Source organism: Oryx dammah, unplaced genomic scaffold (assembly GCF_014754425.2).
Source record: "Oryx dammah isolate SB20612 unplaced genomic scaffold, SCBI_Odam_1.1 HiC_scaffold_16, whole genome shotgun sequence".
NCBI lineage: Eukaryota > Metazoa > Chordata > Mammalia > Artiodactyla > Bovidae > Oryx > Oryx dammah.
In genome coordinates this window covers 40622995-40642381 of record NW_024070200.1, presented here as the reverse complement: position 1 = coordinate 40642381, position 19387 = coordinate 40622995, and the positions used below count along the sequence as shown (strand labels likewise).

Below are 19387 nucleotides of genomic sequence, written 5' to 3'. Positions count from 1 at the left end.
CTGGACCACAAGGAGATCAAACCAGTCAATCCTAAAAGAATCAGTCCTGAATATTCATTGGAAGGACTGATGCTGAGGCTGAAGCTCCAATACTTTGGCCACCTGATGTGAAGAACTGACTCACTGGAAAAGACCCTGATGCTGTCAAAGACTGAAGGCAGAAGGGGGTGACAGAAGATGAGATGGTTGGATGGCATCACTGACTCAATGGACGTGAGTCTGAGTAAGCTCCAGGAGTTGGTGATGGACAGGGAAGCCTGGTGTGCTGTAGTCCATGGAGTCACACAGAGTCGGACATGACTGACTGACTGAACTGAACAGGACACCTCCAACTGGAGGTGTCCTTCTCCAAAACTGTCCTTTTCTCCACAAAACTGAACTTACCACCAATGTTCTTAAAAAAAAAAAAAAAAGCCAAACTGGCCCCCTTTCTTATCAATGTTACTACTTTTTATTTGACTCATTTTATTACATATACATGTAGTTCATGTAACAGAACTACAGTAGTTTTAAATTTTAGGTATTATATTCCATAAATATTCCTTATATTTAAAGTTAAATTTTACATGTAAGTGAAAAGAGCTTATGATGAGTCCAGAGACCTGCAGTCAAGATGCTCCTCTTTGGGACCACTTCCCTAGACCTTTCTGAGACTTAGTTTATTCCATGTGGTTACTGACACCTGTCGCAATGCTGGGAAAGACTGGGGGCAGCAGAGGATTAGATGGTTGAATGGCATCACCGACTCAACGGACATGAAACTGAGCAAACTCTGGGAGATAGCGAAGGACAGGGAAGCTTGGCATGCTGCAGTTCAAGGGCTCGTGAAGAGTCAGACATGACTCAGTGACTGAACACCACCACAGAGAATTAAATAAAGGCTCTCAAATGTTCATAATGCACTCTCTAAATATACACAATGGCATCCAACCAGATAAAACAAGCCTAGCTTAGCTTATATCCTCACCTCAGTGTAAATGCTTACTTCTAGCCATCACACACTGGTTGGAAGCTACTCAACAAACATGCAGAATTCCACTCTCCTAGCCTCTTTTCTTAGAACAGCTTTATTGACATATAAATTCATGTCACAGCTCGTATCAGTACTTCATTTCTTGTTCAGCAATATTCCATTGTGCAGATATAAGACACTTTGCTTATTCATCATCAGTGAGTGGGCATGTGGGCTATTTGTAGTTTCCGGCTACTGTGAATAATGTTGCTATGAACACGGATGTTTAAGCTATTGTGTTGGGATCAGTCTTCATTTCTCTGGGGTACATGCCTAGGAGTAGAGCTGCTGGTCACATGCAATTCTATGTTGACCTCTTGAATACCTTACTTTACCACAGTTGGCTCCACCAGCCAACATCCAATCTTCATCAACACTTATTACTGTCTGCTTCTGTGATCACAGTCATTCCAGAGGGTGCCACTCTCACTTTTGACACAGTTCCCTGATGGTCAATGGCACTGAGCACCTTTTCGTATGTTTACTGAATAGTGCTGTATCTTCTTTGGAGAAATATCTTATTAAAATTCTTCAGTCCATTTAAAAAACTGAATTGTCTTTTTACTTCTTAATTTCTGTATTCTGGATACAAGTCCCTTCTCATGCATCCTTTGTGCTCAATTGCTCAGTCATGCCCGACCCTTTGCGATCCCATGGACTGCAGCCCTCCAGGGTCCTCTGTCCATGGCATTCTCCAGGCAAGAATACTGGAGCGGGTTGCCATTTTCTCTTTCAGAGGATCTTCCCAACCCAGGGATCAAACCTGCATCTCCCTTGTCTTTCTGTACTGCAGGCAGATTCTTTACTGCTGAGCCACCAGGGAAGCCCCTATCAGCTATCCGATTTGCAAGTATTTTCTTTCTCCCATTCTATGGGTTATCCCTTCACTTTCTTACTGAAAGTTTCTTGGTTTCCTTTGAAACACAAAATATATTTTAATTTTGATGCAGCCTCATTTTACCTGTTTACTCTAATTGCTTGTATTTTCAATATCTTGTCTAAGACATCACTGCCTAACCTGAGGTCATAAAGGTTTATTTCTATGTTTCCTTCTAACTTACATTTAGGTTTTGAGCACATAGGTTAATTATGTTCTTGGTGTGAAATAGGAGTCAAAATTCACTAGTTTTCATGTGGTCAACCAGTTATCCCAGTACCATTAGTTAGGACTATTCCTTTTTTCATTGAATTATCCCGGCCCCTTGTTCCAAGGTTATTTATTCAACTACCTCTCTATTTGAAACTTACCTGCTTGTTGTATTATTTATCTCTTAACTAGATTTCTTGCTTTTAACATATTTTTCCCATTTAATTTTTTTAGTTTTAGGTGTACAACATACTGCTTAAAAATATTTTTTACTCAGAGTTGATTATTTTATAAATAGTAGTCTTATCTCCTAACCCCTCTACTCCTATCTTGAACCTCCTGTTTCCTCTCTTCACTGGCAATCACTAGTTTGTTCTCTATTACCTGTGTCTGTTTCTTTTTTGTTATATTCCCCAGTTTTATTTTTGATTCTGCATAGCATCTTTCTAATAAGTGTAATACTCTCTAGGTCCACCCATGTTGTTGCAAATGGCCTTATTTCATTCTTCTTTATGGGTGAGGAATATTCCATACTATCTCGTGGCTCAGACAGTAAAGAATCTGCTGCCCGCAATGTGGGAGAGACCTGGGTTTGATCCCTGAGTTGGGAAAATCCCCAGGAGGAGAGTACAGCCACCCACTCCAGCATTCTTGCCTGGACAATCCCCATGAAAAGAGGAGCCTGGCAGGCTGCAGTCCATGGGGTCGCAAAGAGCCGGACACAAATGAGCGACTATGCGCAGCACAATATCCCACTGTGTTTATGCACCACATCTCCTTTATCCATTCACCTGTTGATGAACACTTAGGTTGCCTTAGTATCTTGGTTATTGTAACTAGTGCTGCTGTGAGCACTGAGATGCACGTATCTTTACAAATTAGTCTTTGTTTTCTTCGAATATACACCCCAAAGTGGAACTGCTAGATTGTATGGTAGTTCTATTTTTGGTTTTCTGAGGAACCTCTGTACTGTTTTCCATAGAAGCTGCGCTAACTTACATTCCCACCAGTGTACGAAGGTTCCCATTTCTCCACATCCTCACCAACACTTGTTATCTGTAGACTTTTTGATGATGGCCATTCTCAAGGTCCCAAGAGGTCCTGGGGCTGGTGTCAGTCTGCTGGCAGGTAGGGATGAGGTCCAGGGGACCACAGGGCTCATGCCCTATGGAAGAAGTGAAAAGAGGTTCTAGGGCTAGTACCAGCCAACTGGTGGGCAGAGGCAGGTCCTGGGGTCTCTGGCTGCAGGGAACCCAGGAGCCACTGGTGAGAGGGGCTGAGACTCAAAGGGTGCTGGGCTGGTGCCTGCCCACTGGTGTGTGAAGCTGCTCATGGGACTGTGCCAATTCACAAGTGGGTGCAGCCAGGCCCCCAGGTCTCTGGCTGCAGGCCCTGGGGGTTCTGGTGCTAATGAGCTGGAAGGATGATTCCAAAATGACCCCTGCCAGCACCAGGGGCCACAAGTTAGAATGAGTTCCCCCAAATGGGCACGGCCAGTGTCTGTATTCCCTGGGAGCCCTGTGATTGCCTCCTGACTCTCTAGGAGGCTCTCCTAGATGAGAAGGCAGACCTGATCCAGGTTCCTTTCAAATTACTACTTCTGCCTTGGGTCCTGGACAGTGTGAGACATTCTTTGCCCCTTTAAGAGTGAAGTCTCTACTTTTCACAGCACTACTGGTGTTCAAAGCCAAGGCCTGGGGTTTCTGGGAATTCGACTTCCTGCTGTAGGACCCCTGGGCTGGGCAGCCTGATGTAAAGCTCACACTCCACTCCTCAGAGAACCTCTGCAGTTGTGATCATCCTCCCAATTTGTTGGTTACCCACCTAAGGGTATGGGTCTTGACCATGACTCCAGCCCTGCTACCCATCTAATGTGGCTCCTTATCATCTTTAGTTGTAGATCTTTATAGCCTCAACCTTGGTCATCAGTAACTGCTCTGTAAACAGGTGTTCATTCTGGTGTACCCACGAGACCAGGTGAGCTCACAAGGTCTTTCTTCTCTGCCATCATGGCCAAGCCTCTCTCAAAGTTCTCTCAACCCTTAAATTCTTTAGTATAGAAACATCATTTAATCTTTCACATATTAATAGTACTTTTTCAGAAAATAAAAAAGTAGAGAGAACCAACTCATTCCAGAGCATTTATTCATTTCTCAAAGAACTATAAACATAAGTGTTTTCTAAGGGAGAACATCTCAAAGTAAAGAAAGCCATGGGTACGTCATGGGAGGGAAGGGTGGGACACAGGGCCCCCTGGATGCACTACCATCTCAAGCAACAGACCCTGCACCTGCCAATACTATAGCCATTATATACACGACTACTAAGCACCCAAAATGTGGCTATTCTTACCTGAAATGTGCTGAAATTGCACGATGTGTAATTTCGGTTTTGTAATACTCAGTATGGAAGAGAAAAAGCAAAGTATAGTATATCAATTTTTAAATATTAATTACATGTTGAAAATGACAATATTTTGGATACAATGAATTAAATAAAGATCTATTATAAAATCAATTCACACACAGTTTACATTTTTCAATGTTAAGACTAGGAAAATTATAATTACATTATGGTTTTTATTATATTGCTACTGGGCAATGCTACTATTTTATCTCTGAAAAGCGACTGTGTTGAATATAAAGGACTCCTAGGAAATTAAACTTCACTGGGCATAACTAAGTACACCAAGCACTAAAAGGGTAATGCAAGAGGAGTTGGGATAAACAACCACCTGGGGTATATATTCATCTATCGCTGGGATAAAAAAATCCATGAGGCAAGGAATGCTGCCTATTTCTTTTCTGATAAACTTCCCAGAACTACAACAGTGCTTGGCATACAGTGGAGCTAAATCACTCAGCTTTGAAGAATGAATAGGATTTCAATGGTTTCTAGTATTCTAAGAAGAGAGTTTCCTCTGAAGATACAAACAGAAGAACGAGGAAATACAGAAGCATATCATATATTATTCTGGACAGTAAACAGCAGAAAATGGTAGCTTAATCCACAATGTTTTTATTCTTTTGAAAAAGTTACCTTCGCTTTTCACATAACTGACGTTGGATGTCAAAGAATATGGATTTGCCTTTATCTGTCAAGACACAGTGTCTGTAACTCCAGGTTACTGCCAAAAGCATACAGTCTCAAATTATCTCCTTCACACTACTGTTCCAAAAGTTCACTTGGCTCACCTCTAGCAGAATGACTGTCTCATTCCTTTGTCAGTGTTTCTTAAATATGTGATGCTAGAGGCCACAGCCCTCCCTTTCAAACATGTGGTTTTAAACATACACATGAGGGGTTCCATCCCAGACCGAAAGAATCCAGATTTTGAGGAGTGGGGATAATCCAGTTACTATTCTTTACAATAAACCTAGAGGGCTACTGCTCTCCATCAGTGGTCAGCAGACCATGGCCTGTGGGCTAAATCCAGCTAGCTGCCACTGTGTAAATAAAGCTCTCCTGGAACAGAGCGACACCCATCTGTTAACCCACTCTCCACGGTTGCTTCTGCAACCATAAAGTAGCTGTGACAGGGATGCATAGCCTGCAAGGCCTGAAGTATTTATTAGCTGGCTCTTCACAGTAAAAGTTTGCTGACAGTGCTCTAGATAGTCCATATTTTATTCTGGATCAACTCAGAAAACCAAAGGAAAGACATCTGGAAGACAGTTCTGCAGCCTCAGAGAATGAAGTCAACTGAATTATGCTTTGGTGTTAAGTCTTACAGTGACAGGTCTATTTTTAAAAACCTTCAAAAATGCTTCCTGGAGGGATAGTTGCTGAGGATTTCCATTCTGTCCTAGTCTCTCTCTGAGACCCAGAGGCACACAGCTCTGTGTTCCCAGCACAACAGTAAACGTCTTTGAAAACCAAAGAATTGTGAATTATACACACTCATCTTCTCTCCAAGTTATCTTTTAATGACATTTTTCTGGGCTGGTACCCTCCTTAAAGCAAAAGAAACCTGAAGCCCAGGAAAAGTGAGAGAAGGGAATCCACACTGATCTCTCCAGACGGAAGTTCCAGACCTTTGCCTGAGGACCATCACTTCCATGAAGAGCTGGTGGGACACTTTCAAATTAATACATTCAGAAAATCAGACCCTTGTTTCTTCACCATTCAGAATCTTTTCCTACTTGGCCTAAGCCAATGAGACAGATCCGTAGAAAATAAACTAACATTTGCCCAAAACCGAGAAAACCTGGCAGAACAGTAAAAAAGGAGAAACATACTTTAGCTAATTTAAGTGTTTTATTTTATTTTACTTATTTAAAAACTAAAAAGGTATTAGGGGAAAAAAATGTAATGTGGTATGTGGTTAAATTACGCCCTATGGTCTCAGATGATCTAGCTTCTACCTTAAGAAATTATAAAAAGAACAGCAACTTAAACCCAATATAAGTAGAAGAAACATTAAAATAAGAGCAGAAACCAGAGAAATACAAAGCAGAAAATTTAAAAATATCACTAAAAAGAGAAGCAGGTATTTTGAAAAATCAGTAAAATTGTTAAAACCTACAGCCAGACTGACCAAAAAATGAGAAGGCACAGATTACCAATATCAAAAATGAAAATATTATAGATCCTAAGACATTAAAATAAGGGAGTGTTATGAATAACTTTATGTCTATAAACTTGATAATTTAGATAAAAGGAACAAATACTTTGAAAGGTACAAACTACCAAAGCTACAAAAAAAAAAATCTCCAAAAGCTAACAAAGAAGAAACATATAACCCGAAGAGTCCTATACAAAATCAAAGAAAACAAATGTTTAGTTAAAAGCTTTTTCATGAAGAAAACTCCAGAATCAGACAGCTATACTCAGTCGAGAGAACTTCAGCTGCACAGAGACTGCCAGGGAGCATAGCAAGGAGACAGGCAGCCTTCCTCACTCCTAAACCAGCACACACACAAGAAAAAAGTACTAGCCAATATCCTAAACCAGTACACACATGAGAAGAAAGTACTAACCAATATCCTAAATCAGTACACACACGAGAAAAAAGTACTAGCCAATAACCTAAACCAGTACACCCACAAGGAGTAAGTACTAACCAGTATCCTTCATGAATGCAGAAACAAGTGTCTCCATAGAACATCAGCAAATCAATCCAGCCATATATAAAATAAGCAACACATCACAACTAGGCGGAATTTATCCTGGGAATGGAAGGTTGTTCAACTCCAAAAGGCAAGAAACTGAACATATCAACAGACTGAAACCTTTAGTGATAACTTTAATCAATTTAATGATAACCTCCAATAATACTCAGGAAAAAAGCATGGGCAAAAATCCAAAATGTACTCATGACTTTTAAAAAAGGGCTTTTAGCAAAGTAAGTATAAAAGAGCACTTCCTCAACCTATTAAATAGCAAAATAGAAACACAAGGCCACTTCTTTAACCTCATAAAAGGCAAAACCTTACTGCCAACATCCACACACAAGGCTGAAAAAGATGCCTGCTCACAGTACCTATTCAGCAATATCCTGGAAGTCCTAGCTAGTACAGTCAGGCAAGAAAAAGAAATGAACAGCTTATAGATCAAGAAAGATGAAATAAAACTGCCTCTATTCACAAACGACTGACCACAAAGAAAAATGCAAAAGAAATCTACCATGAAAGTTCCTAGAACTTCTAAGTTTAGAAGTTTCAAGTTCACTATTAAAATAAACAAAAATCAACTGTATTTCTACATATTAATATGCAATCAGAAACTGAAATTTAAAAACTACTATTTACAACAGCATGAGGAAACATAAAATATGCTTGTCAAGAAATCTTAACAAAGTGCGTGTAGAATCTGTATGCTGAAAACTACAGTACAGTACTAAGGAGAGACACACTACATCCATAATTTATACTGTTGAGGAATACTCAATACTGTTAAGATACCATTTCTCCCCAAACGGATCGCAGATTCAATGCAATCCCAATGAGAATCCTAGCAGACTTTTTTGTAAGTTGACAAACATTCTAAAATTTATATAGCAAGGCAAAGGAATTAGTTAAAATAATTTAAAAATAATAGTACATTTGGAGGAGTCACACCACCTGATTTCCACACTTAATATAAAGTTACAATTAATAAGCAAAAGGATAGACACACAGCTCAACAGAACAGACTAGGGAAAGACCCACACATACATGGTGACTGATTTTTTTTAAAAGATTGTTTTTGATGTGGACAACTTTTAAGTCTTTATTGCATCTGTTACAATACCATTCTATGTTTGGGCTTTTTGGCTGTGAGGCACGTGGGATCTTAGTTTCCCAACCAGGGATTGGATCAGCACTCTCTGCACTGGAAGGCCAAGTCTCAAACACTGCACCCCCAGGAGAGTCCCAGTCATTGATTTTTGACAAAGGTAGAAAGCAATTAAATGAAGAAAGAATAACCTTTCCATAAGTGGTTGTTCAAAAAAGTGGACATCTGTATTTAAAAAAAAAACAAAATCCCTTGCCCTTATTTTATAATACATACAAAATTTAATTAAAAAAAAAAACACTTCCAGAAGAAAATAACAGAATAATCGGGACCTCGGGTTTGGCAGAATTCTCAAATATCTTTCAAAACTCAGTAACAACTTCTGTGCACCAAGGGACACAGTCAACAGAATGCAAAGGTAATCCATGAAATGGGAAAAAAACATTTACAAGTCATGTATCTACTGATAAGGGATTAATGACCAGAATATAGAAAAACTCCTACAATTCAACAAATAAAACCCCAATTAAAAAATGGACAAAGGAACTGGGAAAAAAAAGGAACTGAACAGATGGTAAATCCTGTTATGTGTATTTTACCACAATTAAAAAAAACAGTAAGTATAAAAATTAATACACAGAAACCTCAATTAAAATTAAAATAGAGTTAGGTGGCCAGCAGGGGATGCGCTTGTGCATTGTGTTATTAGCAGAGCCCAGCAGGAATAAGACCAACTTCCTCTTCCTGCGTGCCAGGAGCTCCACTGTGACAAACTGTCACAACTCAGCCAGTGAACCACCACAATACCCTGGGCTCTCCATTCCTCCGGTGGACTCACGGTTTACTTCAGCCCTCCCAACTTCCTTTTCCCCTCCATAGAAGAGTGCCCTTCTCCACTGTATGCTGGGGTCCTGCACTGTCTCGTCATGGTTGCAGACCCTCAACTGCAATTCTTTGTTGATCCCCAGCAAACCCAGTTTTGCCGGAGAAGTAACAGTTACTCTATTTGTTTAAGGTCAGTACAAGAAAACAAACAATTTAATTAAAAATAGGCAAATATGTGAACACATTTTACCAAAGAATACTGGAGTGGGTAGCCTACCCCTTCTCTAGCAGACCTTCCCGACCCAGGAATCGAGCTGGGCTCTCCTGCACTGCAGGCAAATTCTTTACCAACTGAGCTATCAATCAGGGAAGCCCTAAACAAGATGGATATATAAATGACAAATAAGCACATAAACAGATATTCAACATCATTAGTCTTTAGAGAGCTACAAACTAAAACCACAATGACATACCACAACACACCTATTAGAACAGATAATAAGGAGGAGGAAAACAACACTCCAGCCCTGATACAATCAACTGTTGGTGAGGATACAAAGTAACTGGAGCTCTTATGAGCTGCTGGCTGAGATGCAGAATAGTACAGACAGTATGACAGCTCCTTATAAAAGGTAAACCCACAACACTGCATTCCCAGGAATTTACCCAGAAGAAAGGGAAAGGTATGAGCATACAAAAACCTGTATACCGGAGCAGATTTATTCATAATTACAAAGGTATCCAGGCTGAACAATGAATAAGCGATTTATTCTATATTCATACAATGAAATGCTACTCAGCAATAAGAAGGAACTACTACTGATACAAGTCTATCACAGAGAAATCTCAAGTGCATTAGGTTAAGTGTAAGAAGCCAGTCTCATAAGACTACATACTATATGAGTTCCTCTCATGACATTCTGGAAAAGACCAGTGTACAGAATAGAAAACACCCGTGGTTGCTAAGCACTGAAGGTAAGGGCTTGGGGCTGACTACAAGTTGCACGCGGGAGAACCTCAGGGTGACTCGACTGTTCTACATGGTCTGCAGTGGTGGTTATGTGACTGTCACAGGGCTAAATGCATTTGGCAGATTCAGAACTGTACAGTAACCATCAATTTTAATGTGTGTAAATAATATCAATAAAAACAATGAAAGTATTAAAGAAATTAATGAAATATGATAAAATAGTACCAAATTATTCTATAAACACTAGACAATTGACTATTTATAAGGCATGATGATATACGTTTAATCTGATTTAAACATGTTATCAGGATATTTCAAACAAATTCAGGCCATACTTAGCTCTATAAAGTTAAGGTTAGTATTATTATTATTATTTTTTTTTTTTTACTATTTAGGGAGACACAAAAAATCGAGTATATTTTATCTGAAATCACTGTTTCTTTTCTAAACAATTAATTCACCCGTGAAGTGATGGGACCGGATGCCATGATTTTAGTTTTCTGAATCTTGAGTTTTAAGCCAAGTTTTTCACTCTCCTTTTTCACTTTCATCAAGAGGCTCTTTAGTTCTTCACTTTCTGTCATAAGGGTGACGTCATCTGTGTATCTGAGGTTATTGATATTTCTCCCGGCAATCTTGATTCCAGCTTATGCTTCATCCAGCCTGGCATTTCGCATGATGTACTCTGCATATAAGTTAAATAAGCAGGGTGACAATATACAGCCTGACATACTCCGTTCCCAATTTGGAACCAGTCTGATGTTCCATGTCCAGTTCTAACTGTTGCTTCTTGACCTGCATACAGATTTCTCAAGAAGCAGGTCAGGTGGTCTGATATTCCCATCTCGAAGAATTTTCCAGTTTGTTGTGATCCACATAGTCAAAGGCTTTGGCATAGTCAATAAAACAAAAGTAGATGTTTTTCTGGAACTCTCTTGCTTTTTTGATGATCCAGTGGATGTTGGCAATTTGATCTCTGGTTCTTCTGCCTTTTCTAAATCCAGCATGAACATCTGGAAGTTCATAATTCACGTACTGCTGAACCTGGCTTGGAGAATTTTGAGCATTAGTTTGCTAGCATGTGAGATGAGTGCAGTTGTGTGGTAGTTTGAACATTCAGAAAACTAAGATCATGGCATCCAGTCCCCATCACTTCATGACAAATAAATAGATGGGGAAACAATGGAAACAGGGAGAGACTATTTTCTTGGGCCCCAAAATCACTGCAGATGGTGACTGTAGCCATAAAATTAAGATGCTTGCTCCTTGGAAAGAAAAGCTATGACCATCCTAGACAGCATATTAAAAAGCAGAGACACTACTTTATCAACAAAGGTCCATATAGTCAAAGCTACAGTTTTTCCAGTAGTCATGTATGGATGTGAGACTTGGGCTATAAAGAAAGCTGACCAAAGAACTGATGCTTTTGAACTGTTAGGGTCCCTAGGACTGCAAGGAGATCCAACCAGTCCATTCTAAAGGAAATCAGTCCCAAATATTCATTGGAAGGACTGATGCTGAAGCTGAAACTCCAATATTTTGGCCCCTAATGTGAAGAACCAACTCAACGGAAAAGACCCTGATGCTTGGAAAGATTGAAAGCGGGAGGAGAAGGCGCCGACAGAGGATGAAATGGTTGGATGGTATTACCAACACGATGGACATGAGTCTGAGTAAGCTCCAGGAGTTGGTGATGAACAGGGAAGCCTGGCGTGCTGCAATCCATGGGGTCACGAAGAGTCAGACATGACTGAGCAACTGAACTGAACTGAATTTACCCGTTGCCTATCATGTGCAGATTCAAAGAGTCACAAGATCGCGGTTTAGGAACATGACTTTCCCTCTCTCTAACTTGCTAGTAATGGACACAGCAAGTAGAAACAGTATGTGTAAAACGTCTGTCTGTTCTCTCATCTCTTTCTGCACATTCTCCCGGGAGGAGGGGAATCAGCAATCAGCTCTCTTCAGAGGGAGGAAAAGGGAGACCTATGGGCAGCACGACTTTATGCCAAGTACTATTAGGCGGCATCAGCCACATTTTACACTTGTGGAAACCAAAGTTTTAGAAGCGAGTTGGACCACATGTGCTCATTTCTAAAGGGAAGGAGGCAGTACTAGAATACAAATTCCAAACAGGTTCATTTCAGACAAAGCTCTTACTTTTTTCTTTTAACTTAAATATTTTAAAGCATCATTTACTTAATCCTCATTTCAGCATTTTCCATCTAGTTCTAGAGCCACATGGCACGTAGTATCTTAAGTTCCCTGACCAGGGAGTGAACCCATGCCCTCTGCAGTGGAAGTGCAGAATCTTAACCACTCAACCTCCAGGGAAGTACCACAAAGTTCTTACTCTTACCCAGATCACTGTAATTTGCTCTCTGACTGACCATCTGCAACTGCTTAAGCTTGGTTCTACATGTTTCAAAACAAGGAATATCTTTTAAGATTTTATTACTTGCATGACCTTGTTCAATTTTAAACCTCAAGCTTACAACATGTACTTATACTCAGAAACACTAAAACGGTTTACACGTTTACACCAGCATACGGTGTCTTTTATCTGATCACTCAAAATTTAAAATATAAACCACTTGATTTCTTAAGTCATGACTGAAAACAGCAAAATACAAATAACAACCAAAAGGATATATGAAAAAGTAATCATGCTCACTTTTGACCTTAATCAAGAATTTATTGCAACTCTGATTTTAAACAAAGGATTATAGAAAAGTTCTTCCCCTTTCTTCTGGCTTCCTGACATCTGGCTTTCCTCTATTGTTTTCAGAAACTGCCAGGATCCTGAGTTACACACAGATTATTTACTCAACAGAACTCACCCTGTGAAGTGTCACCGTGTGTTGTTCCCATATAGCTGTTTCCTCCATTGTTGTGTTCTGACAGAGGAAAAGAAAAACAATTATCTTTTAAGAGAATGTCTTTCATAAAGTAGATGAGAACCTTTAGCAAACAATTTAGCACAGTAAAATACCAAAATCCATACTTTTAATATTAGGTACTCTGAAGAGCGCTTAGTAATTACAGAAGTTTTTTTGCTTGTTTCTGTTTTTGTTGTAAGAGACAGGGAAGTACACACAGGAACTTCCTTTGTTTTAACTTAATTTGGACGAACGCCACTCTACACTCACTTCAGGCCAGCCGAAATCAGTATTCAAGCTAATTCTGCAACTTAACAGTGACAGAAGTTAGAACAGCATTTTTAAAGTATCTAACAACATAAAACATTTAAAAGCTTTCCTTACATTGTGCAAAGAAAGCAAACGACAAATACCTCTGAACTCAGTAATTATAAATATACATATTACAGGAAAACAGATAAGACCATTTGACAGGTTTGGTCAGTGGTTGCTTCAGTATCAGCTGAAACACTACTGCTCAACCTAGTTTCTTTTTACTGCAGAATTATCTTCAGGTTTTGTTTATTACTTTGAAGGAAAAAAAAAGGGGGGGTGGGGCTTTTCTAGCAAACATATCATGCACACAAGCCCATACCAAAAGAACAAACAATTCCACCCCTCTCAAAGAATCCCTGGGTAAAATAAGTGATGCGAGCGCCCAGAGATGCTGCTGCTCAAATGTCCGTATAACTCAGGTTCTTCCGTCAGAGCTGTTACTGAAGAGGGAAATAAGTCACTAAGGAATTTAGAGTACATTTCTTATAAATTGGGTTCATTGCTCTTGGAAGTTTAAGGTAATTCAATCTCTTTTAATGCTATCCTTCTCTGCAGTTGGGGTTGCTGAACATATATAGACATTTACCATCTGTCTAAAGGCTTTCCAGAGTTATCCAAAGGTAGGGTGGAAGGGAGAACGCTGAGCATGACACTGCCAGGCCATCGCTGTCACCCAGTGTTATCAACGTCTGTGCCACAGGCGGGCTTTCCTAGCACACTGCTGGCATGAGCATCAGGAGAAGGTATCCACCATGGGGCCGTGGGCCCACTTCTTTCCACAGCAAATTTAATCGAATATTAATGTCCCTTGAGAAAATGAATCCCTATAAAGAAAGCCCACTTCCCTAAATTCAGAGCCACTAGATTAACTTTCCTGCCAGATGAACAAGAGAGGGAGAGAAAGGATCCCTCTGTCCCCTCCCATAGATAAGAACTGTCCACTAACGTTTTGTTTCAATCTTGCAGTCAAGTGCAGCAAAACTTTCTTTTAATGAGACCTCTACTGGAAACAAAGCTATTTCGTTCTTTTTAAAAATGACCAAGATCCATGTATTAAAAAAAAATTTCTCCATCAATGTGACACAGTGATGATAGGAGTAATTCTGCTAAACAGAAAGAGTCCTACTAAATTACACATGATAAAAATAATCTGCAACTGCCAGTTTGTCCAAGCTTAGCTGACTTATGAAAAATAAGAATTGCTTGCATGGCTCTAAGCTCATGCCTGGATCCACTTCTTTAATCAGCAGCAGTGCTTTTAAATCCTTTCCTAACAAGGGCAAACTGAAAGTGATCTGATACCAGGAGAGAACCTCCATAACATAACCTTTGGAATGAAAATTTATTGTCCTGCGTGTAGTTTGAATGGCCACATAGCTTTTCATTTTGTAAAAGAATATAAATCAAATGAGAAAATTCATTTAATGTGAAGGGAGGAAAAGTAGATTCTGAAACAGCTTGTATCCTGTTACCCTCATTTTTAACATGATCACTTTCAAGCAGAGCAAAGTTTAAACATGAATAGGAAAACAAAGGATATATGAAAGGATATACAGAATGTTAACAGGATCATCTTCAAAGTGAGGGGACTATGGGTGACATCTCTTCATTAGGTTTTTTTTCCCTTTTCTTTCTCCATTCCCAATCAGAATAAATTGCCAAAATATTTTAAGACACATTCATTAGATCCCACTTTGAACTTCAAATATCTATTTTTAACTTTGCTTTTAGGAAAAATCAAGTAATATTTAAGAAGATTACTTTATGTTACTTATAAAAATTACTGTTAGAAAGGGGTTTATACAATAAGGTCTTAATGTACAAGCTTCTAGAGAAGTACAATAAGAGAAATTTAGATATCTTACATAAGGGGAAAAATAAGAATTCTAAAACAATGGTTCGCAGCATTTTAATCAAAATTAGTATGTTTCTTCAGAAAAGCACACACCTCAACCAACTCAGTGGGTTCCCCAGAATGGGTAACAGCAGCTCACGTCTCTGATAAAGCCAAACACAGCTTTATTAGCTCAATTCACCAGAAGGAGACCAATGAACAAGACAGGGGCCAACAGAGAATGAAATATGAAAAACTATGTTCAGTTAGGCTCTTAGCCTACACACTAAACCAATGAAATCTGTAACATAAATGGTTATGCTCGGCTCATCCTTAGCGTTTTAAACACACAGAGGCACACACAAGCATCCTAGTTTAAACCACGGACCATGCCATACCTCTCCACTCTCAGGCCTCTGGCTTCTGTCACTGGCAAAAGCAGCGAAACTATCCACTGCTGTCTAACTGGGCAGATTTTATGAGGACTTCGAGGCCCTGTGGGGTGAGTGGATGAGCACATAGATTTGTGAGAATACAATGCAGTGAAGCACAACGGTAGACTCTTAGTCAACGAGATTCAAGTCCTCACTGTAATTCTTTCAACTTTGCTCTATTTGACCATAAAATGCAGAGGGGTAGGGAGAGCAGATTCTTAAAGGAAGTCACTCAGGTTTATGAAGGCTAAAACTGAAATAAAGCATTTTTACTACTAAATTTGGTACTTCAGAAATTTTGATACTTTAGAAAAAGAAGGGGATTTTCTCCACTCCAGGATTTTCTCCTCTGGGGTAGAGGAAAAGAAACTGGGGCAGGCAGCAGGAAAATTTATTTTCACTGTGAGCACTTCTCACTTAATAGTGTTCTGCTAAGTTCATCTACTATTTACTCAAATAAGTAATTTAAAAACATCATCCTTATTACAAAATTCCTTACAACTCATCATTTTTCTTACTGGAAAAAAAAATGCATAATTGTGTAAGTTGCACAAGGATTTTCTGGTAAAGAGTCTCATTCCCCAAATATTCAGGCTTGTGGGGAGACCACAAGTAACAAAGTGTTGCTCCAATAAGAATGATTCCAGCACTATCACCCCTGTAATTCTGAAATATGCTGTTAAACAGAAAATGAAGAGGCCATGAACACCAAGATCAGAGCCCAACTCTGCCATTAAATATGTAAGTAACTTTAGTGTTCCCCATTTAAGGAATGGGATACATCAACTCAAGGAGAAAGCCCTGTCTGGCTCCAAAATCCTACTAGGCTGTAATTCCAATTCCAAACAGGCTGCAAATTCATTAATTAGGTAACCAGTGTGGGCATCAAGAACAGTGACACTCTTGGCCACTGGGCTCTGAGTTCTACACACAACTTTAAAATCAGCATCCACTGACCAGAATCCCAATTTCTGAAGGAGCAAAAAGCTGCATTTCAGAAAGTGCATAGAGTTTGTTTGGTGTCTTTGTTCTAAGCTCCAGCTGGCAAAGATACTACTCAGATCACCAACTGTGAAGGGCTCCCTGCCAAAACTTCAGATCCTAATTTTAGGCGGCTTCACTGTCCTTTCAGCAGATTCCAAGTGGTGGAAAGACAGGAAGTTACAAGAATGGACAGGAGAACCTGTATCTGTTGTTGGTCAATCACTAAGTCGTGTCTGACTCTTTGCGATCCCAAGGACTGCAGCACACCAGGCTTCCCTGTCCTTCACCAACTCCTAGAGGATGCTCAAACTCATGTCCATCAAGTCAGTGATGCCATCCAACCATCTCATACCCTGTCGGCCCCTTCTCCTTCTGCCTTCAATCCTTCCCAGTATCAGGGTCTTTTCCAATGAGTCAGCTCTTCGCATCAGGTAGCCAGAGTATTGGAGCTTCAGCAATCAGTCCTTCCGATGAATATTCAGAGTTGATTTCCTTTAGGATGGGATGGTTTGATCTCCTTGCAATCCAAGGTACTCTCAAGTCTTCTCCAACACCAAAGCTCAAAAGCATCAATTCTTAAGCTCTCTGCCTTCTTTATGGTCCAACTCACATCCATACATGACTACTGGAAAAACTATCTTTGACTATACAGACCTCTTGGTAAAGTAATGTCTCTGCCTTTTTTTTTTTTAATTTATTTATTTTTCATTTTACTTTACAATTCCGTATTGGTTTTGCCATACACTGACATGAATCCACCACGGGTGTACATGTGTTCCCAAACATGAACCCCCCTCCCACTCCCCTCCCCACAACATCTCTCTGGGTCATCCCCGTGTACCAGCCCCAAGCATGCCGTATCCTGCATTGGACTTAGACTGGCGATTCGATTCTTACATGATATTATACATGTTTCAATGCCATTCTCCCAAATCATCTCACCCTCTCCCTCTGAGTCCAAAATGTCTGCTTTTTTAACACACTGTCTAGGTTTATCATAGCTTTTCTTCCAAGGAGCAAGTGTCTTTTAGCTTCATGGCTACAATCACCGTCTGCAGTGATTTCAGAGCCCAAGAAAATAAAGTCTGTTGCTGTTTCCATTGTTTCCCCATCTATTTGCCATAAAGTGATGGGACCGGATGCCATCTTAGTTTTTTGAATGTTGAGTTTTAAGCCAGCTTTTTCACTCCCCTCTTTCACCTTCATCAAGAGGCTCTTTAGTTCCTCTTTGCTTTCTGCCATAAGGGTGGTGTCATCTGCATATCTGAAGTTATTGATATTTCTCCTGGCAATCTTGATTCCAGCCTGAGCTTCATCCAGTCTCACATTTCACATGATATACTCTGCCATAAGGTAAATAAGCAGGGTGACAATATACAGCCTTGATATACTCCTTTCCCAATTTGGAACCAGTTCTTTCTCCATCTCTAACTGTTGCTTCTTGACTTGCATACAGGTTTCTCAGGAGGCAGGTCAGGTGGTCTAGTATTCCCATCTCTTGAAGAATTTTCCAGTTTGTTGTGATCCACACAGTCAAAGGTTTTAGCACAGTCAATGGAACAGAAGTAGATGTTTTTCTGGAATTCACTTGCTTTCTCTATGATCCAACAGATGTTGGCAATTTGATCTCTGGTTTGATTCCTCTGCCTTTTCTAAATCCAGCTTGTACATCTGAAGTTCTCGGTTCACGTACTACTGAAGCCTAGCTTGAAGGATTTTCAGCTTCACCTTGCTAGCATGGGAAATGAGTGCAATTGTGTGGTAGTTTGAACATTCTTTGGTATTGCCCTTCTTTGGGACTGGAAAGAAAACTGACCTTTTCCAGTACTGTTGTGACTGCTGAGTTTTCCAAATTTGCTGGCACACTGAGCATAGCACTTTAACAGCATCATCTTTTAGGATCTGAAATAGCTCAGCTGGAATTTCATCACCTTCACTCGCTTTGTTCATAGTGAGGTTTCTTAAGGCCCACTTGACTTCGCACTCCAGGACATCTGGTTCTAGGTGAGTGAGCACACCATCGTGGTTATCTGGGTCATTAAGATCTTTTTTGTATAGTTCTTCTATGTGTTCTTGCCACCACTTCTTAATAACTTCTGCTTTTGTTAGGTCCATACTGTCTCCATCCTTTATTGTGCCCATCGTTGCATGAAATGTTCCCTGAGTATCTCTAATTTTCTTGAGAGGTCTTTAAGTCTTTCCCATTCTATTGTTTTCTTCTATTTCTTTGCACTGTTCACATAGGAAGGCTTTCTTATCTCTCCTGGCTATTCTATGGAACTCTGCATTCAGATGGGTATATCTTTCCCTTTCACCTTTGCCTTTTGTGTCTCTTCTTTTCTTGGCTATTTGTAAGGCCTTCTCAGACAACCATTTTGCCTTTTTTGCATTTCTTTTTCTTGGGGATGGTTTTGATCACTGCCTTCTATACAATGTCACAAATCTCTGTCCAAAGTTCTTTAGGCACTCTATCAGATCTAACCCCTTGAGTCTATTTGTCACTTCCACTGTATAATCATAAGGGATTTGATTTAGGTCATACCTGAATGGTCCAGTGGTTTTCCCTACTCTCTTCAATTTAAGTCTGAATTTTGCAATAAGGAGTTCATGATCTGAGCCACAGATCATGACGACCTATATCTGGGAGAAGACCAAATCCAGGATGGACTAAATTAAAAGTCAGTGTTCCCCAAATGTAGGAAAAGTCTTAACTCCTTAACATTAACTAGACATACAACCAGTCAAAACCTACCTCCTTATGGCTGTAATTTTAAAATGGTCCATTCATTTATTCAATCCAGACTTTAATGCTAAGTGCTGTGGAGGTCAAG

At 39.8% G+C, this 19387-nt stretch overlaps 1 protein-coding gene across 5 annotated transcripts in view; it reads right to left on the bottom strand.

The window, feature by feature from the left end:
• Window positions 1-19387, bottom strand: part of TJP1 (tight junction protein 1) — a 112863-nt gene that overhangs the window by 72153 nt on the left and 21323 nt on the right. For all 5 annotated transcript variants that reach the window (XM_040257385.1, XM_040257384.1, XM_040257387.1 and 2 more), the window contains exon 2: window positions 12951-13007. In XM_040257385.1, the coding sequence (XP_040113319.1) occupies window positions 12951-13007 (57 nt within the window). The remainder of the gene's footprint in view (window positions 1-12950; window positions 13008-19387) is intronic.